Genomic DNA, 27,796 nt, shown 5'->3' with positions numbered 1-27,796 from the left:
ATGTTTAATTACTCAGTTAATGCAACGGAGCAATTCAACATTTATCTGATTTTTGATAAGATATTATCTTGTAATCTAAACAATTTACAGAAAACGGTCAACTAATGAGGCAACGTTTTTCTTGATGGCACTTTAAGCTACCGTATGAACACAATACTGTATCGAAAGTGTATATTCTCAGTTTCCTAAATTTAAATTTTTTCTAAATTTTTTCCTTTACTTAACCTTTGTAGTCTTGCAGGCGGATCTGTCTGTGTGTGTGCGTGTATGTATGTGTGTATGTATGTATAAGTGTATGTATTTTAGATCCTCCTGCAAGCAGGAACTCGCGAGGAAGTCATAATTGGCTTATCAAAGCCGCAGGCTGAACGAAGTCAGTCTCTTAGATTCATAATTAACATACATGGTTATGAATGTCAATTGTCAACAACTCTGTAACTGGACGACATACATTAATCTTGGAGTGACTCGAACTCGGGACCTTATGATTGAAAGGCACCGGCGTTAACCTCTGAGCTAACGCTCCTGTTTCTTATCTTATTTTCAAGGTAAAATGTTAACAGTGTTTACACTGAAGCCAATGCCAACATAATGTCATGTTAAGAGATTGGATATTTGAGCATCAGTATTTGCATAACCATCTCCATTTCCGGAAACAAGCATTTCAATAAAGTAAGAAAGCATACTAAGTTATAACAAACTTGGCTCCATGATGTCATATTTAGACTTAATCAAGTCTTAGTCCTTAAGTGTAAAGAAACATTAAATGTGTGATATCTCCCAAATGGAATTCGATTGTTCTTAGATGTTTGGGGAAGTATTTCTTGACATCTTTATCACACACACTAATAATATTGATTGGATTTGTGTTTCCTTTCAGACTCATTGTTTAATATGAAGTTTGACTGTTGACAGACTACAATGACCTGCAATCCAGATTAGTAAGGGATTTCTTTTTATCACACACCAGCCCTTCTTTTTTTCAATTCCTATCAAGTGTGGTCTATCTTGAAATATAGAAATTGCCGACTAAGTATAAAGTTTGCACTAATAACGTTTTATCTTTGTCACGCTATTATTTTGCTCAATTTTGATTTCATGTTTTGGTAAGCCATATTAGTGGAAAATATATATTGAAATCATAAAGAAAATACCATTTGTTCTTCAAAATTATGTTTCTTTAAGTTTATATGTACTTTCTCAAAATGGCAATTACATGTTTATATGGCAACATTGCATCACAGTTCTAAGAGGAACAGCGCCGATTGATGTAAACCCTTTTTTATGGGTCGTTTTTGAAATTTTATGTAGTCACAGACTACAAGTAAGACATTTAGAGGAAGAAAATTATTTGTAGCAGCTCTCTCCACTGATGCTCGTCAGCGCATTTTCTGGATCAAACGGACCACGTGGCCATGTAGTTGCCTCCACCTCTTTCTCTCTCTCTCTCTCCACCTCTCAGCTCTCTCCTCTCACTCCCTTGTTGGTTTCGATGATAATCGTAACCTATGCACTAATGCAGGCGGAGGGTGTGTGTATGTGTGTATGTATGTATGGGTGTATGTATGTATGCGTGGGTGTAAGCGTGTATGTGTGCGTGTATGTATGCGTGTATGTATGTATGTATGTATGTATGTATGTATGTATGTATGTATGTATGTATGTATGTATGTATGTATGTATGTATGTATGTATGTATGTATGTATGTATGTATGTATGTATGTATGTATGTATGTATGTATGTATGTATGTATGTATGTATGTATGTATGTATGTATGTATGTATGTATGTATGTATGTATGTATGTATGTATGTATGAATGTATGTATGAATGTATTGTATGTGTGTATGTATGTATGTATGTAAGAATTGAAATTGAAATAAACGAAACGAAACATTGTCCATTCTAGGTATTCTGAGATTCTGGTTCGCTCTGGCACTTTGCTCCAATCAATTTGTGTTTTTCTATCTGGCAATCGTTATTATCAATTTGGATTCCCTGATCTACAGTAGCTCTTTAGACTCGCTTCTGTGGGAAATGTGTCTTCACCTTGCTCTCGAAAGAAGACTTTACGAGGTGCATGTCACCAAACGCTGCTATGATACGTCATAATGCATACTTGTGATAGTTGCATAGAATTGTGGTGTGGATCATAATTTTGCAAAGCGAACAGAGGGGGGTTTCTCACTTAAAACACGAATGATCCGTAGGAACTGAACCAAACCATTTCTATAGTCTAAACATAATTTGTCATCTCTTCATTTAAGTATGCTAATAAACAATCAGTTACAAATGTCGGGTGGTTACACTAGTTAAGTGACAATCCATTAAGTTTATAGCTTGCATTTCAGGAATAGTTTGAAATATAGTCGACGCAAACCCATTCAAAGCTCTACGGAAGTAATGTTTACATCTAGACAGATTGTTACAAACAATTACCAGAGAATGTACCTTATTTCTCAAAGTCAACATCAACACTCCAACATTCCAATTATATCTAAAACGACCTGACGATAACACGTATACTTTAAAATATGAGATCAAAGATCAGACGATAACGGAAGTAAAATATAATTCTGATAGATACTACAGACATGAAAGGAAGAATTGAAAGTACCTCCAACTAGTAAACGAGTCACTAAATTCCAAACTTTCCTTAAGTCGGTTTCTCTCTTCTTCTTAAGTCTGCTAGCGTATGCCAAAACCAACGCTTCTCGGCCTTTTGGCTAAGATCATGTGTAATATCTGTTCCCTTTCGAGGCGAATGGTTATACACACCTTACGATGATCACAGAGTCACAGTCTCGATGCAAGGGGACTGGGGTTGAGAGCGGATCAGTCGTTTTGTTGTTTGGTTTTTCGTGGCCAGGTTCTTTCTATAGTGACTTTTCTGAATAGTACCACCACGTCCAATTCCGTTAATTGCCAGACATTTTATAAAAAGAAAATGTTTGACAATTAACGGAATTGAACGTTAGAAGATTAGAAATACAACTGAGTAAAACAAGTAAAGCGTTCAATCACAATATCTGATATGCTTGTTAAATCGTTATTAGTTTCACGATTTGCTACCTTCCTTAAAACTTCAAATAAGATTATGAACTCCGTCAACTTACTAACTCTATTTTAATATAATAATGTAATATTTATTAAATTTGTCTTAAAAGAACACATACTGCTGGCATGTGCATCAAATCTATTGATACGTTTATCCTCAGTATATTTTTTGTCAAGTCAGTTTTGACCTCCACAGAGAACCCCCCCCCCCCATAAATGTCTTCTATTCAGTATAAATATATCCAGTAGCAATCAGAATACCGAAAACGACCATCCAAATTTGTATTTTTATGTATCTAAAATGAATCCTATAATGCTAACTGGATAATACTAACCTTATTGCGAGAGAAAACGTCCGTGAACGGGGGTAGGGGGTTGTAGGTGATATATCGTAAAGGGGAGTGGTTCCAAGGAGAGGGTGTCTAGGATGCAAAATGGTACTATATATTGAAGCTTTACAACTGTTTAAGTTGTGCCGCATACGTATGTTGTATATATTTGTACTGTATAATTTATAATATTCCGTCTGCCGGTGTGTGTTGGGGGGGGGGGGTTGAGTTTTAAGCTGATTGTTCAATTCATAAGACTTTATTTCAATCTCTTGTATTAAAGTATGCAATTTTGACAATAGACGTGGGTAAATCTACAAGAGAACAAGAGATTGAGGAGTGCCAACAAGACGCTCTGCAGAGCTTGTTTACGTTGACACCCCTTTACAAATAAAATATAGAATGGAAGCTTAAGTATATACGGAGAAAACAGAACAAAGATGGCAAAGAAAGGAAATACAAAATCAATGATAGTTTGATATCAGATACTCCTTAAGACGTTTTTTGAAGGTGTTCAAAGTTTTACAACCAGTAATAGTAGTAGGGAGGGAATTCCAAAGTTTTACGCCGACATAACGAATACCAAGTTGTGAAGACCTAAGTCTAAAGTAAGGAACAGTAAATTGATTTGGCGCACGGTTAGGATAGGGATCGTTACTTTACTGAAAATAGTTGCGAAAAGTCGACGGAGCATTATCATGTAACCAATTGAAAATAAAAATACCAACATAGTAACGATTTATGTCATAGATACTGAGAGCGTTAAGAGTAGTAAACAAGGGTGCTGTATGCTGGAGGTAATCCGTATTACAAATATAACGAATGGCTCTCTTTTGAAGTCAATAAAGGGGTTGAATTCTAGAGGCATGTTTCTTTCTGGGGAAGGGGATGGAAACCCCCGCCCGAAATATATGGTGTGGCCCTACTCTGCTACAATACAGAGATATATGGAGATATCAGTACCGAATGCGAAAGCAATTGCAAGCGAACACATGCGAGCAAACTCAACAACTGAATCCCTGTAACACACCCTGCTAGTAAAGGTACTTCAAGGTTAATCACTGAATCCCTGTAACACACCCTGCTAATTACGTTACTTTAGGGTTAATTACGGAATCCCTGTAACACACCCTGCTATTTAAGTTACTTCAATGTTAATCACTGAATCCCTCTAACACACCCTGCTAATTACGTTACTTTAGGTTAATCAAGGAATCCCTGTAACACACCCTGCTAGTTACGTCACTTTAGATCAGTCACTGAATCCCTGTAACACACCTTGCTAGTTATGTACATAATTATTTTCATTATCGAGAATGTCTCATTCTGGGCGAGAAGAGTGAATAGCCCTTTGTCGCTCGAATGGCGCACATCACTAATACCTAGTCGGGGAAGGGATGCGGTTGGTGGAGTGCTGAAGTATTTTGTATTGTAACTTATTAATGGAATGCGTCTGGTTTAGTTCACTACATACACTGCTAACGGAATACCTGACGCTACTGTCTTTATATATTTACTTAACATACTTTTCATTGACAAACTGCATCCTATATACATGTATAAGTCTGACGTCAAACGACCAAATCGATGGACAAAAAAATAAATTAATAAATAAATAGAAAGAATACTCACCTATTCTGTATGTCTTATGTGGAAACTTTCCTTTGGTGTGTTGGTGCATTTGCGTAAACTTGGAGGGGGTGAAGCACGTATCATCGTCAAAGTCGAGCATGTCTTAGACCAGGGAGTTGTTATGGAAACTCCCTGCTTAGACGGAGATCCTACGAATGTGTATCAGAAATTGGCCAATCATCGCTGAAAGTGTACATGCAACAACGCCCCCCCCCCCCCCGTAAACGTCTAGATAACATTAAAATTACTACAACGACCTGTCCCTATGGCTTTGGTTAGACATTGCACGATTTCGGGAATGTTCGAGAATGTTTTCCTGTTGGTATAATAATAGTCAAACTAGAAAATACATCAACAATGATACCCAAGGGAAATGCTATACCCAACATACTTTGATCTGATTTTGTGTAATACGATTTTTTTTTTTAACTTGCCTTTTTCCAAGATCGGAATAGTTAACGATCGACTGAAATAAGCTGGAAGGATTCTCTTGATGGTAGACACTTGACCTTTGTAATATATTTGTAATTATAAATTTTAACAATATTGGGAACAAACTACCATGTGTTCATCCCGTGCGATGTACGATCACTTTGTGCTTTAATTTTTAATTTAATAACTTTTTTTTTTGATTGAAAACTTTTCGATGTCTGCCTTTAATAAATAGTGACTGAGCTAGCTTCTGAAAATGATATAAGACAATAATCTTTATCTGGGTTTGGGTCACATGTTCTGCTACTTTGCTAATACGAGGCGATTCATTAGTTGCTGTTACCAAGGGCCTGTAGCTTTGCATAATTGGCGCATATACCCAAGATTTGGTGATGGCGCTATAACGACTGATCACGAACCGACGTAACTTGACTGTCGTTACGTTGAAAATCATGGACACTCTAGCATTGTGCGTGTGCTAAGACTACGATTGATCAATATTTCGGCAGTTTTATGTTGCGACGGCTTCAGTCGAGAAAAACTGAACATATAGCCTATTCGCGACTGGCAGTCGGACAGTATGCGACGATTCACGACTTCAACTGCAGTCTTATCAAATATAACCAATCACGAGGTAGTAAAATGTGCATGTGACCTCAACAGATACTGGTCGGTAACAGTAAACAGTCGTCCGTGGTGTCCGCTGATCAGTCGGTCAGTGTGCGGGGTTTAGTTGTAAGACCCCGGGTCTACACGACAGTCGAAGACTAGGTCAGGGCGGTGGAGTTGAGACGGGTGGTGATCGAATCAGATTACAGTCATAGAGCTACACACGGGCCCTATGTTTCATCTTTATTCTCTGGATGTATGGATCTTTCAAAAAGACCCATAACCTCAGCATTTTAAGAGGTCATTATATACATCTAAGAAATCTATATCTAAGTCTATATCTAAGTATTAAGAAGTATATATCTAAAACAGTGGAGTGTTAGCTCAGTGGTTAACGCCGGTGCCTTCCAATCATAAGGTCCCCGGTTCGAGTCACTCCAAGATTAATGTGTGTCGTCCAACAGAGTTGTTGAAAATTCATAATCATGGACGTTAAATATGAATGTAAGAGACTGACTTGGGTCAGCTTACGGCTTTGATAAGCCAGTGATGGCTTCTTCGCGCGTTCCTGCTTGCAGGAGGATCTAAACATACAAGTCTTTAAGTCAGGGCACCTATACGTTCCAGACAGAAATTGCTAACAGAAGAGAAGACGGAAGAAGGTCCTCGGCCCTCAGCTTTGAAATCACCATTGTATTCAGGTAGATAGTGGACGGGCGTAGTGTAGCTAAGAACCAGTGGGTAATCCAGGGACCGATGGGACAATACAGGAAGCTCAGGAAATTGTGATAGCTCGGGGACAGCGGGTAGCCCAGGGGCAGTAATTTAGGTGCAATATATATGCCAGGGGCACTATAGGTAGCTCAGAGACAGTAGGAAGCATAGGGGCAGTAAGTAACTCAAGGGCAGTAATTTATCTCACGGGCATTAGGTAGCTCAGAGACAGTAGGAAGCTCAAGGCAGTTAGTACCTCACGGTCAGTAATTTAGGTGTAATTAGTTATGGGCACTAGGTAGCTCATGGACAGTAGGCAGCTCAGAGGCAGGAAGTAACTCAAGGGCAGTAATTTAGGTGTGATTAGATATCTCAGGGGCACTAGGTAGCTCAGAGACAGTAGGCAGCTCAAGGCAGTAAATAACTCAAGGGCAGTAATTTAGGTGTAATTAGATATGGGCACTAGGTAGCTCAGAGACAGTAGGCAGCTCAAGGCAGTTAGTACCTCAAGGGCAGTACTTTGGGTGTAACTAGATATATCAGGAGCACTAGGTAGCTCAGAGACAGTAGGCAGCTCTGGGCAGTAAATAACTGAAGGGCAGTAATTTAGGTGTAATTAGATATGGGCACTAGGTAGCTCAGAGACAGTAGGCAGCTCAAGGCAGTTAGTACCTCAAGGGCAGTAATTTGGGTGTAACTAGATATCTCAGGGGCACTAGGTAGCTCAGAGAAAGTAGGCAGCTAAGGGGCGGTAAGTACCTCAAGGTCAGTAGTTAAGGTGTTATTAGATATCTCATGGGCACTGTAGGTAGCTCAGAGACAGTAGGTAGCCCAGGGGCAGTAATTTAGGTGCAATATATATCTCAGGGGCTCAGATACAGTAGGAAGCTCAAGGGCAGTAATATAGGTACAATATATATCTCTCAGGGGCAAGAGGCAGCCCGAAGAGAGTATAGATCATATGGCTCAAGGACGGAAGTTATCTCATACGTCAGTACGATAGGTACCAATATATGGACGGGACAGCGGAATTAGTTAAGGACTCACACGAGGTGTATCCATTCTGACGTTTGTGGTAATTCTAAATGGCTGACCTAAAGGTCTGTGTTTTCGACCATCTAGGTTTATAATCTAACCACTGATCAGCGTACGACATACTTAAAGGAGAAACAAACCAACAAGTCAAACTTATCTAGAATGATAGATATACTTGTTATAAAAAACTTCCCAAATAGCTGGAAAAATTCTTCATATCCTTTGGAGATATTATGAATCAAATATCATCTCAAGGAGGCTGCCATCTTTACAATATATGACGTCATCGTGTCAAAAGGGGGAAACCCTTTTTAATTCTCTCTCTCTCTCCTTCTTTCTCTCTCTATATATATATTATAAAGAAAATCCACGTATACTCCAAAATAAATATTACTAGACAAAAGCAGAGAAATAAGGTATGACTCATATTGACAAATAAAGAGTACTTTGTTAGAAATATATATTATAATTTTCGGTATCGTTGGAATGTCCGTCGGCAGTGGAATGTAAAGTACAAAATTTAATACAATGAAAGTATGTCGCTAGATAAGTCCCAATTACACCCTCTCTTAATTCAAATGAAATGGGAAAAACGACCAAGGCAAATTAACAAGTTTATATTTAAACTACACATTCGGTTATTGATTTCATAACCGTTTATGTTGAGTAGATACCACAACATATATATATATATATATATATATATATATATATATATATATATATATACATACTTAAGTTATAACATGGCATAGTTTACACGATTTATTATACATGCAGGGGGTAGGAGCCGGTGGGGGGGGGGGCACATGCCCCCACTTTTTTCCAAAGTAGCAAATGTACCCTACTGGCAAATAAAATATGCCCCTTTGATGAAGAACTGTCTTTTGGATATCTTAAGCCTTGTTAATTTTAATATTCTATTTTAATTATTCACGTGCACCATAATAGTGTTGATAGATACTAACACATCATATATATATTTAACCTGATATGGCCGGTGTGTATAGGCTTATAGCATAACAAGTGGTGGTTGTGGAATAAGTAAGCGCCCCTCTGATGTTGTGCCCCCACTTTTGGAAGCTTCCTATACCCCCCCCCCCATATAATCAGTTACAAAACATATTGACTTCATCAAGAGGTGCCACAATCAGTACTTCTTACTAACTGCATTTAGTGAAAAAAAAATTAAATGATAAAGTATTGCATGCGTTCTCCATGTATGTTATCACAAAAGACATGTTTCTAAAAAGTGACAAATGAACCCATGCCGTTCTTTATAGTTCTCTTTCTCTTAAACGTCAATTGTCATGGCTGGGTTGTCTTCACCGTTGTTCTTATAATTATTCTCGGCACCAGATGTTTTCTTGCTGACACAGGTCCCATTTCCTGCTTTGCCATTTCGCCATTTTGAAAAGCCAAAAATAATAATCATAATGACAGACAATACAGTGACTGGGATAACGCACAGCCAGTTATTATTTGCTGAAAAAAAAACGATAATGTATGTAAGCATCTACTATAGCATCAATGTTGTCTGCTATTTATATTTACCAGAAATGAAGGTATACCCAATGACCCACGAAAATCAGTTTCTAGATATACTCATCAATATGACATTACCAGGAAAGGAAACACTTGAGTCACACTGTAACAAGAATCGTAGTAAGGTAAACTTGTACTTATAAATATCACATAAAATTTCATTTTCGATGTTAATATATGAAATATAGCAAAATTATCAGCATGTTTAAACTTACCTCCAAACCTCTTCCTTATCCTATCCTCTGTTACAGCTGCAAGAAACAAATCGAAAAGATAGATATTATGTATGACGAATACGATTGATACACACTTAGTAGCTGAAAATTAAACCTAAGCTGAAATAAATGCTAATCCGCATAAACTTATATTCTAACGCATGATTTGTGAGTTTTAACTTCATTGAGTCGCCTGTAACTATTCTGAATGCAAAGAAAATCCTAACGTCACGGTTGTGGTAATGTACCATTTTGCTCTCCATATGTAACTGTCCGTATCTTAATACATCGTATTAGGTTTTCTGAAATAATTAAATTCGGTAATTTCGGAACCAAAAGGTGGTGCCACGAGGGGTCTTTTACGTTATAGTTTTGGTTTATCTTTATGTCATATTATGAAGCTCGATATGTTTTTATTAATGTGGTGTGAGTTATTCATCACAAGCATATTTATCACATCAGTCTGCATGGGATGGGGAATTGGCTTCTCCTTTAATGTCCCCCTCCCCACAGTCCCCCTCCCCAAATATCCCCCTCTCCACCTTCGCCCTACACTTAAAACCAACTGCTGAAAAATAAGTCCTCTCCCTTCCATATATTGTTACTTGAAGATCACTACCCAGAAAAAGAATGTTTCAATAAGCTCCAATGGGGTGGTCTAATTTCAATTGACAGCTCCTTTATCATCATCATACAGTAACAGTTTATCTCCTCATGAAGCCTATACATTGTATGAAGTCACCTGAAGTACGTTTCTGGAGATGCAGCGTAACGTCTGTCTTGTGTTGCCCAATAACCTCGTAGTTCACAGAGCAGGACGCTGTGACGTCATAAGCCTGCCAGTCTTCGTCTGTCTCACTTTCATAAACCTGGTCAGTCGTTATTTCGTAGTAAGTAGTCAAGTATATGTTAAACAGAGACCCAGCATTTCTCACTATTAGTTGTGGTCGACTGAAAGTAATTCTGGAAGAAATATATTCATCGTGGATCCATTTCGGAAGCACGATTGGAAGAACGCCCTCTATTAAACATGTCAGATATCCACTGCTTGTTACATTAAATGCGCAATCCAATGGCTCTGAGCACCCAACGATAGAAGGTGTAGGGTTGATTGGTGTAACTAATGAACAAAGAAATAAGAAGAGAAAATTATGAACGGTATAGTTTTTAATATTTTCAGATTATTATTTTTTTATTATTACTACGGATACGACGAAGATTGCAATATATATTCCAAGCGTTCTACCTACCGATTGATTAGCATGATAAAGATAAAGTTTTGTTCATTAGAAAGACAATATACCTCTATATCTTGAGATTGTTAGTCATGATATAGCTAGCTTTAGCAATACTATGACACTGTAATTAGTTAATATGAAGCAAGGATTTTTAATGAATGGTATTTATCAGTGACTTTGAGACCTTAATATCATGTTGCAGACCAATTAACGATTTGTTATGACGTTGTACCTCATATTGGGGCCGTCCGATAAGAGCCCCCTGAAAGGGAGTTAAACCAGGATCATATTCGGAAATCAATATGAGAAAGAAACATGAAACAAAAGGTATTGCTTATAGTCGGCAGAACGCAAGTAGTATATATTATACAACAAATTCAAGATACTTTGAAAGAATAAGGGCACTCACCAACGTTCTTGATATTATGTTGCTGTACTTCCTCGACTTTACCATTGTTGTAGATACAAACATATTCACCTTCATGTGTATATGAGAATTTGATAATGAGCAACGATCCATCCTTATCCTAATGTATGTTGTCCAGTTACAGAGTTGTTGACAATTCATAATCATGGATGTTAAATATGAATGTTAGGTTCTGACTTCGGTCAGCTTGCGGCTTGATAAGCCGATGAAGATAGCAATATATATTCCAAACGTTCTACCTACCGATTGATTAGCATGATGAAGATAAAGTTTTTTTCATTAGAAAGACAATCTACCTCTATATCTTGAGATTGTTAGTCATGATATAGCTAGCTTTAGCAATACTATATGACACTGTAATTAGTTACTATGAAGCAAGGATTTTTAATGAATGGTATTTATCTGTGACTTTGAGACCTTAATATCATGTTGCAGACCAATTAACGATTAGTTATGACGTTGTACCTCATACTGGGCCCGTCCAATAAGAGCCCCCGGAAAGGAAGTTGAAACCAGGAACATATTCGGAAATCAATATGAGAAAGAAACATGAAACAAAAGGTATTGCTTATAGTCCGTAGAACGCAAGAAGGGTATATTATACACAACATTAAGTGACTTTGAAAGAATAAGGCACTCACCAACGGTCTTGATATTATGTTGCTGTACTTCCTCGACTTTACCATTGTTGTATATACAAACATATTCACCTTCATGTATATATGAGAATTTGTTAATGAGCAACGATCCATCCTATCCTAATGTATGTTGTCCAGTTACAGAGTTGTTGACAATTGTCAATTCATAATCATGGATGTTAAATATGAATGTTAGATACTGACTTCGGTCAGCTTGCGGCTTGATAAGCCGATGAAGATAGCAATATATATTCCAAACGTTCTACCTACCGATTGATTAGCATGATGAAGATAAAGTTTTTTCATTAGAAAGACAATCTACCTCTATATCTTGAGATTGTTAGTCATGATATAGCTAGCTTTAGCAATACTATATGACACTGTAATTAGTTACTATGAAGCAAGGATTTTTAATGAATGGTATTTATCTGTGACTTTGAGACCTTAATATCATGTTGCAGACCAATTAACGATTAGTAATGACATTGTTCCTCATACTGGGCCCGTCCGATAAGAGCCCCTGAAAGGAAGTTAACCAGGATCATATTCGGAAATCAATATGAGAAAGAAACATGAAACAAAAGGTTTTGCTTATAATCCGTAGAACGCAAGAAGGGTATATTATACAAAAATGTAAATATACTTTGAAAGAATAAAGGCACTCACCAACGGTCTTGATATTATGTTGCTGTACTTCCTCGACTTTACCATTGTTGTAGATACAAACATATTCACCTTCATGTGTATATGAGAATTTGTTAATGAGCAACGATCCATCCTTATCAAGCTGGTAACCAGGTTTCAGTACATCCGATTTGCCTTCGTGGTAGTATCCAATAGTTTCGTGGTTTCTTTTCCATAATATGAACAAAGGATTCTCGTTGGTGCAGAGTAACCTCACGTCATCATATGCCCTATAATATGTCGGTTTCAACAGACTAGTGATGTAGTTCTTACTCTCATCTTCGACCATTACAACTATTTGTCTTAATGGCTTAGCTGGAATATCTATTATAGAGTTACAGATGTAAACATATAGTCGATCTGTCGAGTTAAGATTTACATTCGTTGATACGAATGCCTCGTACATGTTTCCATCAAAGGACTTAGAAGTATTAACTAATCGTGTACCGTTTGATGTGTTTCTTGTCCAGCTCAGTAACGTATGAGGTCCTGTATTTGTTTCCCGACACATAAAAAATGTCGGATCTTGCAGCTGCACCAAACAGAAGTTTCTTCCCTCGCAAATATCTACTGACAATACCGCTGTTTCGACGCTTGCTGTAGAATAAACGAAACCCTTAGAAAACCAGATTACGTAAACAAGTAAGGGTACCTGAAGTGTCGATAATGGCAGAATCTCACTCGAATGCATATTGAAACTGTTTTCAATTCAGTTTGTCGTTGAAGAAGATCCTGCTACAAACAACACATTAAAACTATAACTTATACATTCCAACACAAGCCTTTTTACTTTTTTTCTTTATTAGAAAACTGGATTACATGGTACACTATGGTACTGAGTTTGGTAGGTACAGTATTATCTCAGGACCGAATTTCTATGGCAGGTCAAAATAATGGCAGTTTACAGCTAGGGTTATTCTCATAACTTTATATAAAACACTGACTTACCATAAATAACGACTTCCTGATCTGTTGTTAATGTATGTATATTGGATACGATAACTATAGCACGGTATGTTTTTTCGTCGCTGAAAGTAGTATTCCTTGTCAGCAGACCACCGGTATTGGTAATATCGTATTTCCCAGCAGAGACTCCTGACCCCGCCTTCCGGCCTCCTTCAAGACTTGCGATTGGTCGAGCATTACGTGAAGTTGAATCGTACCAAAAAAGCCTTTGCGACTGAGGGAAGTAACAATTTATGAGTGCGTCGGATCCATGATGGGCGTAAACAGTAATGTCAGGACAATCTGCGAAAAAAGTAAAAACGATGAGTAAGCTGTAACCTGATTGGTTTGAGTCAGTAAAATCACATTTTATGCTCTATTATTTCCAAAGGTATATTCTTCTGCGATCATACAACTGTTCATCACCTAGCTCAATGAAGTTGTTTTTACGTGTAAATCAGTATAAGCAAATTCGTATTTGTATTTTCTCAGTATATATATTTTTTATGATATTCATTCTTTGTGATTCTCCAAACGTTATTTATATGATTGCTTTGCTGCTTTACCTAACCGTGAAGTCATTACAATAGAAACATTTTGCTCTCTCAATATTAGATTAAATGTTTCTGTTAAAATGTTCTCTTTAAATGAATGGTACTAACATTACCTATAATGATAAATTCATGTTGATAATCATGTCCGTCTCTGTCGGTGTATATCAACGTATACAAAGATATATGATCTATTGTAACATTGTTGATAACCATGGCGCCATCTTCATCAATATCCAGGGTACCGATGTCGCGCCCAAATCCAAATCTGTGCTCGTTATCTTGAAAGTGGAGTAGAATTGAGATGACGTATAATATCTGACATACAAAAACCAAGCCAAAATGTCAAAGAGGTTAAAAAGATTCTCCAGTCAGAACATTTCATACTCAGAATGTCATATCTAACCTTTCCTGTCAAAAGTTTTTTTTATTAAATTTAAAACAAAAAGACTCATAGTTTAAAACAACGCACAACCCCCAAATGAATAAGTAATTGTTCGCTCTTATGCTTGTTTATTAACTAGTTAAAGCATGTCACAAACATATTACAACAGAGTGTAGCCATAGGGTACAGCATTGTGCGGTATTCACGAATTAGCTTTGCCCACGGCCCACTGTACTACTACTACTACTACTACTACTACTACTACTACTACTACTACTACTACTACTAGAAGTAACATTATGAACTTGCTTCTTTATCTAAAAAAAAGAAGCAATTTGCACTTCGGGCTTTGGAATTTTCGCTCAATAAAAGCTGAAAACAAAGTGATTTCATTATGTGACCTTATCATTTACCAGCACATGGATGTGATGGCAATAACAGAGACATGGTTAAAGGGAGATGACAGTGATGATTGTATTTTAGCTGACTTACACGCTTCACTTCCAGACTTTGCTTTTTACCATTGCCCACGAAATAAGGGTAAGGGAGGAGGAGTTGGCTTTTTGATCAGGAAGGGTTTTGATGTGAAATTAAATGACAGTGGCAATCTTAGGTCTTTTGAGTTCATCGATCTCAACATTTCGTCATCAAAATCAACAATACGCATGATCGGACTATATAGGCCTCCCCCAAACAACAAAAATAAATTAACTTTTGCAATGTTCATCGATGATTTTTCATCTCCACTTCAAATTGTATCCACTTCCACAACCCCCTTAATTATCATGGGGGATTTCAATATTCATGTTGATGTTCCATCAGATCAGAACTTTGCTTCTTTTGATGACTTACTCCAAGCTTTTGATTTCCAGCAACATGTCTCTGGCCCAACCCACAGAAATGGACATACACTTGATCTTATCATTTCACATAAAGACTCGGATCTTGTTAAATGTACGTGTGTGCATGATGAACATTTATGTACTTCTGACCACTCAGTTGTAGTTGCCTCATTAATATGGACCGACCACCTCCTGTCAGGAAATTCACTCAAAGGCGCAACCTAAAGAACATTGATTTTGACCAATTTCGTTGTGACATTGGATCTTCATCTTTACTGCTAAATCCGCAAAGTTCTCTTGACTCTCTTGTGGACCAATATGACTCAGTTCTTAGGACAATTATAGATAAACATGCACCTGTCACAAGAAAGGCTGTAATTGTGCGCCCAAGGGCAAAATGGTACAGCAGTGACATCAGATTAGCAAAACGTGAGAAACGTAAATGTGAAAGAAAATATAAACACTCCGGTCTCATTGTCCACAAACAGCTGTACATGACTCAATGTAAACATTACAAAGATTTGCTTATCTCCGCAAAGTCCTGTTATTTTCGACAACAGATTACCTCCGCAAACCAGAAGGATATGTTTCATATTGTAAATAAGCTAACTTCACCGGAAGTGGATAATATCCTCCCAAAATATGATGTCGCTGAGAATCTTGCCAATCGATATGTTGATTTCTTTCAACAAAAAGTAAATTCTCTCCAACATGCTTATCCTGACTATGGGACTGGTAATATTCCGATGGAACAATGTAAATCAATGTCAGTTTTTACTGTTTTCAAAGAAGTGAGTGAACAAGATGTTTTAGAAGTTATTAACTCGTCACCAATTACCTCTTGTTTTTTGGATCCTTTGCCAAAATATGTCTTCAAGGAGTGTATTTCAGACTTACTACCAGTCATCACGAAAATTGTTAATCTTTCATTAACTTCAGGTCAGTTACCATGCTCACTGAAGCAAGCGGTGATAATTCCTCATATTAAAAAACCCAAGCTTGATGCTAATAATCTTACAAATTACAGACCTATATCAAACCTCCCTTATCTATCCAAGCTAATCGAACGTATTGCTTGCAAACAGTTTCAAGACTATCTTTCAAACAATGATCTCTATGCGAAAATGCAATCTGCATATCGAGCAAATTACAGCACAGAAACTGCCCAACTTTATGTGCAGAATAACCTTCTCTGTGCCCTTGATGAGCGTAAAGATGCATTACTAGTCCTGTTGGATTTCTCATCCGCCTTCGACACAATTAATCACCAAACACTTTTAACACGTTTGCATGAAAGATATGGTGTTGATGGAGTTCCATTGTATTGGATGAAATCATACTTAGCAAACCGTACCCAATGTGTTATTGTGGATCAAAATCTGTCAAAGCAAGTTACGCTTGCAACTGGAGTCCCACAAGGCTCAGTTCTGGGGCCGTTACTTTACACCTTGTATGTAGCTCCATTGCATGATTTAATCATTTCAGCGAATATGCAAACTGTTATTTATGCTGATGACTTTCAGTTATTCACATCTTTCCATCCTGATCATTGTTCCGATGCTATTCAAAAAATCCAAAACTGTATTGCAGATGTAAAATCATGGGCTATATCAAACAATCTTTTTATCAATGACTCAAAGACTGAAATCCTCCATGCTACCTCTCAATTTAAATCCACAACAATCAAATCTATTTCAGTCAAAATTGATCATACCACCATCACTCCGTCCACGCACGTCAAAAGTCTAGGAGTTGTACTGGATCCCCATCTAAGCATGAAACAACAGGTCAATGCTGTTTGCAAATCATCATACAATGCCGTACGGAAGATCAGCCGGATACGGAAGTTTTTAACCAACGATATAACTACAAAACTTGTGTGTTCCTTGATAATGCCCAGGCTTGACTACTGTAACTCCCTTTTATTTGGCCTTCCTGACTCTACACTGAAAAAACTTCAAACTGTTCAGAATTCTGCTGCCCGGTTAATATCATGTTCATCGCGTCATGATCACATGTCTCCAGTGCTTCAATCACTCCAGTGGCTTCCAGTAAAACATCGGTCAATTTATAAGCTCCTCCTCTTAACGTACAAATCACAACACTCCCTTGCCCCTGGTTACATTACAAATTTAATTCCTCAGTATCATCCTCAACGCCAACTTCGCTCGTCTACAAAGTGTCTTCTTGCCACCAGCCATACCCCAAACACAAAGTTTTATGGCGAAAGAGCCTTCATCTCTGCTGCACCTCATCTCTGGAACAATCTACCATTTTCAATTCGCAATGCACCATCGGTTGACTGCTTTAAGCGTCTCTTAAAAACACATTTATTCCAAAATTTACAGTGATTTGTCTTGCATATTTGTGTACTTGTTTTAAGCGCTTTGAGGCCTTTGCATAAAGCGCTCTATAAATATTTGCTTATTATTATTATAGTAGGCCTACAGCCACGGTGTGTACATTTAGGAGAGTTACTGTATTTCCAATGCATCCAGTTATATGACTCGGTATCGTAATGTACAGTACTGTAAACCAGACCCATGTACTGCACAACTTGGTAAGATTTACTACATATCAAGCTTATATTTTCCTACATATTGCTGTTGCATCGGGAATTTTATATAAAAACCTTAAACTGAACATGATATTTGTATATGAACCATATAAAGCAAATTCATAAATGTACCGTGATAAAGTAATAACAGTAACAAGTAATAAGTAATAATTCGTGACCAGTTTATTCCTCCTCTCTCTTTCCGTTTTCCCTTTTAACTGCCTTCTCCACTCCCAACTCAATCTCACGCCAAAATCCAACAAAGTAAAGAATGTCCCTCTATAGTAAGGGTCGTACACCGAATTAGACTAACAACAAGGGGACAGTCTCCAGGCATGAACAAACACAATAGGCACCCGAGGTGCAGGAATTCGGCCATGCAAATACACGTTGCCACCCACGGACATGCGCAGTCGGTCGGAGAGCGCCCCCTGCAACACGGGTGGAAGAACCACAAAACAACAAGCAATCAACAGACTGTGACAATACCCGCCCACCTAAAGTGCGAATGCCACTGAGCAAAATACCAAAATACCAAAAATACAGTTCACAATAAATCCAACAGTGTACCAATCCAAGCCCACCACCAACATTAAAAAACAAACAAAAATATAACATTAAATTTAATTGTTTACACATACAAGTACAAAAATATATTAAATGTAAGCTAACACTTAACATCGTCTTTTCTTACAAATAGGTAAGACAAACCAATATATAACTTTGAATTTGAATTGTCACAGTCTGTTGATTACCGGCCCCGTCACAAATGGTGGAAGTGCAGGGCACTGATACGTTGCAAAAAATCAGCAGTTATGTCTTATAATTTGCGATCAAGAGCCAAATCTTTTGACAATTTAACAACCGCCATCGAACTTGAGAAAGGTGTCGTAAAATCACCTGATTCGCCCATAAGCAGGAGAGCCGCTGTTAATTCTAAAATGGCGTCAAATTTGCGCCCTGACTCCTTTCATGGTAAGCAAAGTGAAGATCCGTATCTATGGCTCAATAAATTTAAATCATGGACATTGCTGTCGCAACTTCCTCGAGAGCAAATTGCCGAAGCAATGAATATGTTGCTTGTAGGAAGTGCTAACATCTGGCTAAATTCTTTATCACCTTTAACAAAACAAGATCCAGATTTACTCTACACATCATTTGAAAGTCATTTCAGTTCCATTTATCCAAAATGGCTGCAAGATACCAACTATGGGACAGGAAGATGGAACCCGGAGAACCGCTGGATTCATTTATTTTGGACGTCGAACGCCGATGAAGTAGGCTCAAGAAAGTGGATAAAGAAAGAACTGCTGCGCTGGTGAGAGGGTTAACGCCACCCCTGAGGATGTTCGTGATCCAACGGAATCCGAAAACATGGGAGGGCGCCGTGTGGGTCACATAGTGGGTCACATAGCTCGTTTTTGTCGTAGTGTAGGACTGGGTTCGTACCGGGGTAGAGGGCGAGATCGGGGTACGAGACGGGGTAGAGGTCGGCCAATGTATTTAAACGAGCAAGACCCGACTTTGCAAGGGGGAGCCCAGGGTCAGTACGAAAGGTTTCCGATAAGTTGAATAAGGAAAACACCCCTTACTTGAGTTTAAATGAGAATGAAAATGATGACGATAACAAGCAATCAACAGACTGTGACAATATATATAGAATCCAGATAAACTTATATTAATGTCTGATATAATTATATAAGGGTTCTACTTTGTTAACTTTATGAAACTTATATTATGTATGGCCAAAAGTGTTAATAGTTTAATAAGGATTTATATCCGGCCCATACTCGAATTATCTCAAGTTTGATGTGGAAGATATGAAGGGAATCCATATAAAAGTCATATCAAGTTCATATAATGTATGTAAAGATTCTACTTTATATGACCTTCATAAACATTTATATTGGCAATCACAAACTTTTTATTATATCTGAACAAACCTATTATATGGATATGGGCAGGGAATGTTACTGATTGCTTATGTTTGGATTACTACTTCCTTTGCAATATGTTTTTTCACGGATGTTCTTATGTGACTATATATGTTAACAGCCGTCTCCTCTTCCTGTAAGAGTATAGATAAGCAGTATTGTCTTTGATACATCTTCGAGGTCACGGGGTCAGATTTCCAACTGTTCCATGGATATGGGCAGGGAATGTTACTGATTGTTTATATTAAGATTTTTACTTTCTTGCAAGATGGTTTTCACGGATGTTCTGAAGTGGCTTCTCACTATATACAATAACAGCCGTTTCCTTCCTTTTTTTTAGACTGTAGGTCAGCAGTATATTGTAAGATCACGGGTTGAACAATTGGGTCTCGCTGTGTTGATGTACATGAATTGTGATATATTGTGTGTAGGGCAAACCATGAATATCTCGTTATTCATTAGACAAATTCAAACTGCCTGCCTAGTTTTATATATTTCAATCATTAAATCTCATTTTGTCTCTTGACTGTTCTCACTTGTGTCAGCCCACGCCCCCCCCCTTTCCCTTTACCTCTACCTTTACCTTTTCATTCATACAAAGGGATATCAATTATTCCTTGAAAATATACATTGTCAAGTTAACCACTTTTTAAGAGTTAATGAAGTCCTGTTAGGCATTATAAACTATCACCATCATCATAAAGCAATCACACAAAAAGAAAGAAAGCTGAAATGAAAAAAGTAAAAATGTATCGAAAGATGTATATTTACTATATAATTGTGTATTAATGGTAGATACTCGTGGGAATAACTCACTCTTACACATGTTGAAGGCTTACCTTGATTAGACATAATTAGTAAATTTCCTTCGACTGGGTTATCGTGGTAATATTTAACTTCGCTCCAATCTCCTTGTAGCCTGCAGTCAATTTTCCAACTACTGCCGATTCGTGCATTTTGGTTACTTGTGCAGTCTGTCAAAGCACTTTTAGTACCTAAAACAGTTGTGTTTGGAATTAAGATAAATAGAGTATAGTATTTCTCATCAAAATAGATTATTTTTGATAGAAATAGCATGTGTAATAGTCAGTTGGCCTGACGTTTCGATCATTTAGCCTCTGAAGAAGATCCTGCTAGGATCGAAACGTCAGGCAAACTTACTTTTACACATTCTCTTACTCGGGCTCTTTAGTGGATAAGCAGTTTACTAACAGTTTTGTTTTATTTTTTATTTATAATAGCAATTAGTATTCTCTGTATTAAAACAACATCATTTTGTCTCTTCTTTAGTAAACCTGCATTTCAACATGTAATAAAACAGAGCAATTGAAAGAGGTGTGCATTCACAAACTTCTTAATTAATTAATAGCGAGTCATGTCTTGCACCGAGTCCAAACTTATCCTTTACTGAAATGTAAACGACATATCTAATAATTGTAAAACATATTGCATTGTGGCTTACAAAATTCGATTTGAAGCAAACGTTAAAGTATAATTCTTTCTTCATTTAACCGATAAAATGTAAAAACTAACACCACAATAATACGTAAGTGCCTCAACCGAAATGATCACGAAACAAATATCATGGTTTTCTCAAACACCAAGGTTTAAGACAGATACGACATGTATCTCCAAGACTTATTGTGAAGGTGAAACCTATTGAACTCTATTAGTTCCAGGTTTAATTAACTATTACTATTCAAAAACAAAGTACTTGACATTTTGTCCTACCGTGTAGAATGCAAATAGTGACGATTATCCATAGATGTTTCAAGACCGGCTTCATGGACGATTGAAGGAAGTTGTATTCCTGTAGAACATGAGTGAAAGAACCAAAAGCATTAAAACTTGAACTTACCAACTGTTTGATAAAGAGACGGTGATATCAAGCGATTAACAATTACGCTTGACACACAACATCTCAAATATGAGTTGGTTCGCCATAGGTGAAAGTGAAAGGTCAATAGGTAAAAGTTTCAATCCTGCTGTAATCCCTCCCTATTGCTTACCTAAGTAATATCATATATACGCATTCGTAGTTTTCAGACAGTTCTTCATGTTAAAGCAACACCTAATAAATAATAGACTATTCCGTCTTTCTGGAATGCATACTGCCTGGATAGGTTGTAGGGCCTTGTGTGTTAGGGATATACATGAATCCTGCAAACAAGTGCTCTTACACTAAAATAGTTGATGTTTGTCTTTATTTACTTTTACTGTCAGGTTTTGTGCACAGCGTGGAGGCAAAATATATGTAGATACGACCTTCCTTACCGGTTTCGAACCTCTGGACATACAATCAGCGTCCATAGCCTAGGGATTAGACTGTCCGCATATAAAGCGGTAGGCCCGGGTTCTTTTATATATATATATATATATATATATATATATATATATATATATATATATATATATATATATATATAATATATATATATATATATATTTATTTATTGATATATATGTATATAAATATATATACATATATATCAATAAATAAATAAATATATATATATATATATATATATATATAAATAGTAGTGGTCCATACTGATAATATAAAAGGTAAACAAGCGAATATTTTTAACAACGACATACTGCTATATTTTGGAGTGGTCACCACTCCATCGTCAGGCAATTGTACAAGATCAATTAAATACAAGGGCTAATATACATCCAAGGACGACAGTAGTGATAAGCATGGGTGATTTTTAAACTAGGAATGATTGGAACAACCAGCAAATTTTTAGTGGATAATTTTTAACTTAGGGAAGAATAGAACAACCAGCAATAAAAAGTAAATAGGGATTAGAATAGCTCCAACCCGTAGCGCGCTTCATTTCTATTTAGGTCAGCATTTAAGTCTTTTATTAGGAGACTCTCTTTAATCTTCCTCCTGAACCACTGGGTTTCATTACCAATAGTGGCACAATGGTCAACAAAAGTAGGCTAAGACTTTAGTTAGTTACATTAAGGGGTTGTGTAATGACAATATACATATCAAAATAATTCACAAAAGAAAATCTCTGCTCTGTTCAATTTCAAGGATGCCTATCAGTTAGATTATGCCAACAATGTTGTTAAAAGGATTAACTGTCCAGACTGTGATTCCTTTTATGTCGGAGAAACCAATAGACGGCTTAAGGATAGCCTGATGAGCTCCTTTGGTGGTCAGAAAGGCGCTATTAACCTTCATTGTACTGCGCATAAACATCATCTGCCTACTTTTGTTGACCATTGTGCCACTATTGGTAATGAACCCCAGTGGTTCATGAGGAAGATTAATGAGAGTCTCCTAATGAAAGACTTAAATGCTGACCTAAATAGAAATGTAGCGAGCTACGGGTTGGAGCTATTCTAATCCCTATTTACTTTTTATTGCTAATTGTTCTATTCATCCCTAAGTTAAAAATATTCACTAAAAATTTGCTGGTTGTTCCAATCATTCCTAGTTTAAAAATCACCCATGCTTATCACTATTGTCGTCCTTGGATGTATATTAGCCCTTGTATTTAATTGATCTTGTACAATTGCCTGACGATGGAGTGGTGACCACTCCGAAATATAGCAGTATGTCGTTGTTAAAATATTCGCTTGTTTATCTTTTTTATTATATATATATATATATATATATATATATATATATATATATATATATATATATATATACATATATATATATATATGTTTATATATATATATATATTTGTATGAATGGTTCAGTTGTTCACTTCCTGAAGCAAACGTGTTCAATACATAGAAGTAGAGTAATTGCATATCATAGTAGATGTATACGGTAACTTACAGCATGTCGTTCCCGAGACGTTAACAAAAATATATGAATAAAATACAATCATTGAAACACTTACACACATAGTATCATCTGACGGCAGTCTTCTCGACAGTTTCGTCCTTACTCTCTTCCAATGTGGCAGAATTGTTGTGATAGAATTTCTAATAGAAGGTAATAGACTAACCCTCCCTGGTTTCATAAGCGGATGCTAATATCCTGGAAATACGGAAGCTTAAACTGCTATCAAATAAGAAAACTTTGTCCCAAATTCTGATAAGTTTTCAATTAAACATTTTGCAGAAAATGTTCAATTGGTCAGTTGATGCAACTGAGCAATCCGACATTTATGATTTTTGATAAGATATTATCTTGTTATCTAAACAATTTACTGAAAAATGTCAACTTATGGGGCAAAGATTTTCTTATGTTGATGGTACTTTTAATCTTTCGTATGAAATAAAAAATGTATCGAAAGTGAATGTTCCATGTTTCCTAATTTTGCCCAAAGTTGTTTTGTCAACTTTCCCTTTTACTTAACCTTAGTAGTCTTGCAGGCGGATGGGCGTGTGCGTGTATGTGTGCGTGTGTGTGTGTGTGAGTGTGTTTGTGACACCTAGCTTGTAGAACACGATATCTCAAGAAGTTAAGGTCAGAACAATTTCATATTTAGTGTGAAGTGGTACCACATTAAGTAAAAGAAGCCTATTGTTTTTGGTGGAGGTGAAGGTTATTTGGGGTCACCAGGGGTCAGAGTGTGAAAACCTTGTAAACACGATATCTTAAGAAGAAAAGCTTGGGAGGACCTCACATTTAGCGTGTAGAAATACCACATTAAGTACAAGAAGTCTATTGTTTTTGGTCGAGGTCAAAGTTCATTTGGGGTCACCAGGGATCAAAATGTGCAAACCTCATAAACCCGATATCGCAAAAGGGAATCATGGGCAGACCTCATATTTGGTGTAGGAGTACCACATTGTGTTTAAGGAGCCTGTTGTTTTTGGGTTGAGGTCAGAGGTTATTTGAGGTCATCAGAGGTGAATCTTTAAACCCTTGTAAACATGTACACCCTCAATGTACATTACGTCAGATACATGAAAAAAAACTGCCTATGTTTCATCATCGAAACCACAATGCAATTTGCATTCTGGTTTAATTGTGCATGTTGATCTAAGAGATCAGATAACACAGTGTTGTAGGTTTTACAGAAATTATTAATTGAGATGTCATTGACCTCTTTTGTGCTTGTGATACACAGTGGTGAATTTATAATGTCGCTTCGGAACTGATTAATGTCTATATAGCACGATATTTGCGGTATTCCTTTTCTTCCCGTACTCTTTTTCCAATACAAGATTGAAAAAACACTGGATTGTGGTCTGAAATGAAAGCCCCATACAACTCAACATTCTCAACTGTGTGCTCAAGTGACCTTGTCATGATCAGATCTAGTGTGTGACCACTCTTGTGGGTGGCTCTTTTAACATGCAAACACAAGATCAACAGAGAGTAGTAACCTTACCTACCCTTTGACTCCTTATCGCAAACAAGTGTATCGACATTCCCTTTAAAGAAGTTTTCAGAAAATAGTTTGTGCACTTTCATTAGCCTACGAAATTAATTTACTTGTTATCGACATAATATCTACTCCAGAAAGTATATCGAACAATGGAATATTGAAGGTGTGTAAATACTTTTCATGAGTTTCACGAGCTTCTCTAACGTGTTTTTTTTCCAGCGTCATTAATTTTTGGTAGCTTAAAAACATTCATGAACGATTGTAAAAACTTCCGACAATGTAAATATAAGTTGTATGAAAGTAACCGTACCTAAATTCTGTGTCACTTTAATGCGAATGCATCGGTTCCTCGTTATATATCACCAGAACATTGGTATAATTCATATAGTTCACTTTCAATATATTTCAAACTTTTGTCATCGTTAATGAAATACCACTAAAACTGAAGGTCCAGAAAAATGAGAATTGAACCTGTCTGGTATACATGTTTACCCCATGTGGTTATGAATGTCTTCTTGATAGGCACTCACGTGGTACTGGTGGATGTCTTATCTGGACTTGTGGCCGCAGTTGTACTCATGGTCCTATTGGGACCTCAGCTCCGCATTTGACACCGTTGATCACCCTATACTACTGACATTTTGGAAAACGATTTTGGTATTAGAAATACTGCTCTAAAATGGTTTGTAAACTACCTTAGTGATAGATCGCAGTTTGTTTCACTGAATGGTGTTAATTCTGATGAGCTCCATGTTGAACACGGAGTTCCCCAGGGTTCCTGTCTAGGTCCTTTGTGTTTTACGCTATATACAGCCTCGCTATTTAAAGTCATTTCTACCTATTCTGACACAGGATTTGCCTATGCTGATGATACTCAGTTGGTTTATAGCTTCAAGCCTTGTAAAAACAAAACCACTGAGGCTGATGCTTTCAGCCTTATGGAGAACGTATCTCTGACATTAGTGATTGGATGGTTGCACATAAATTAAAACTTAATGACTCCAAAACTGAATTTATCAGTTTTGGTACCCCTGCCCAACTTACGAAAATTGAAACAGTTCAATTAGTGTTGGCGATACTTCTATAGCTTCTTCCATCTAGGTTCGTAACCTTGGCGTCATATTTGACACACATATGAAAATGGAAGAACATGTTACCAATGTTTGCAAAATTGGCTACTTGTATACTTTCAATCTTAAGGACATTAGAAAGCACGTGTCATCCAAATCTATGAGTATTCTGGTACTCGCGTTTATACACAGTCATCTAGATTATTGCAATAGTTTGCTTTTTGGTATTTCATGTAATTTAGTTCATAATCTCCAGCGTTTGCAAAACAGTGCTGCCAGATTGGTTGTTGACTGTTATGAGTTTGGCACCCCTCTCGCAGTATTTTGCGTTCCTTGCACTGGTTAAATGTCGAGTATAAGATTAAATTTAAAATATTACTTTTTGTTTACAAAGGCATACATGGCGTGGCTCCTTCTCTAGCCGAGCTTATTTCCTATTCTGTCAACCCTCGTTATCAGCTAAGATCTGGCAATAATATGTCTCTCATTGTACCTGGAACTAGGCTGAAAACCTATGGTGACCGTGCATTCTTGTCAGCTGGTCCTGTCTTGTGGAATGATTTACCTGTGTCTGTCAGGACATCCCCTTCTCTCTCTCAGTTTAAGTCACAACTTAAGACTTATTATTTCAATCATGCTTTTTCATAATTATTGTACAGCGCCATCGAATACTCTGTAGATTTTGGCGCTTTATAAGTTTATCTATTATTATTTTTTCTAATAAGGCCCATTTTAATGATTTGAACCACAAAATCTCTTTGGGATTCTGGGAAGAGGAGCAACGAAAACACCGTAGATAAGCCACTATTGGAATGCACTATATCCATTACCTGTGTTAGAAATGATACTATAACTTATTTTGTATATTAGATCCTCCTGCAAGTAGGAACTCGCGAAGAAGCCTCATTGGCTTATCAAAGCCGCAAGCTGACCGAAGTCAGTCTCTTACATTCATATTTAACGTCCATGATTATGAATTGTATTTTGAGTATATTCACTCAAGTTCTCGCTTATTTAAAATGTAAGTAATACCGATAAATCACAGTTTATTATAAAACTGTTAACATTGACCGATCTGAAAGTAGGATGAAATCTTAGCCACAAGAGTGATATGGGAACAAACAGAGCAGAGTAATGCACATATTACACCTATGAAATCATAATTTTAAAGGTCGTGAGCTATAGTAGTCCTTACATTGTGTATATTATGACAGACATTACAGTAAATAATAAGCTGATATAGTTAGTTTCTCAAACAAATAAGAATATATAACTAAAAGCTGTGCAGGTTTCATTGCAAATTTAATTTAAAGTTAATAGATCTGTTTTTCAGTATTTCCGTTTTAATATGAAGCGAAAACATTTTGAATTTATCCATTCTTATTGTTGCAATATGGTAATTTAACAAATATATGAAATGGAAATATTTCGTACTTTCTAAGAGAAAGTTCAAAAATAGGAATGGCAAAGAACGCAATCATTTACCGTAAAGAATTACATTCATTGTTTTAAGATGGAATATAATGCAGGAGTGACTTGATTGTGTCTCAAAGTGTTCAAAATTTTAGAGGGTATTGCGGCACCTGCAGAAGTTTAACTACATGAAAAAAGCCAGTTGAACGTTGCCGTGGCATGAATTTATATG

General features: G+C 36.9%; 1 protein-coding gene and 1 pseudogene across 2 annotated transcripts; one reads left to right on the top strand and one right to left on the bottom strand.

Annotated features, from left to right (window-relative positions):
• Positions 1-2,709: 2,709 nt before the first annotated feature.
• LOC139981724 (U2 spliceosomal RNA) lies at positions 2,710-2,939 on the top strand (annotated as a pseudogene).
• A 5,315-nt stretch (positions 2,940-8,254) lies between these two features.
• LOC139981502 (uncharacterized) lies at positions 8,255-23,751 on the bottom strand. 2 transcript variants are annotated; one of them, XM_071993936.1, is made up of 9 exons: positions 23,642-23,751; positions 21,504-21,582; positions 20,612-20,767; positions 14,171-14,335; positions 13,507-13,806; positions 12,541-13,155; positions 10,323-10,691; positions 9,572-9,607; positions 8,255-9,296 (listed from the first exon to the last, which is right to left on the bottom strand). In XM_071993936.1, exons 1-9 carry the CDS (start codon positions 23,645-23,647, stop codon positions 9,106-9,108), a joined length of 1,917 nt encoding a protein of 638 aa, XP_071850037.1. In that variant the 5' UTR covers positions 23,648-23,751; the 3' UTR covers positions 8,255-9,105. The 2 variants fall into 2 exon arrangements, with proteins under 2 accessions (XP_071850037.1, XP_071850036.1); XM_071993935.1 differs by having other exon boundaries at positions 10,314-10,691; positions 23,642-23,745.
• Between the last annotated feature and the right edge of the window lie 4,045 nt (positions 23,752-27,796).

Source organism: Apostichopus japonicus, chromosome 15, assembly GCF_037975245.1.
Source record: "Apostichopus japonicus isolate 1M-3 chromosome 15, ASM3797524v1, whole genome shotgun sequence".
Lineage (NCBI taxonomy): Eukaryota > Metazoa > Echinodermata > Holothuroidea > Aspidochirotida > Stichopodidae > Apostichopus > Apostichopus japonicus.
This window is presented reverse-complemented; position numbering and strand designations above follow the sequence as displayed.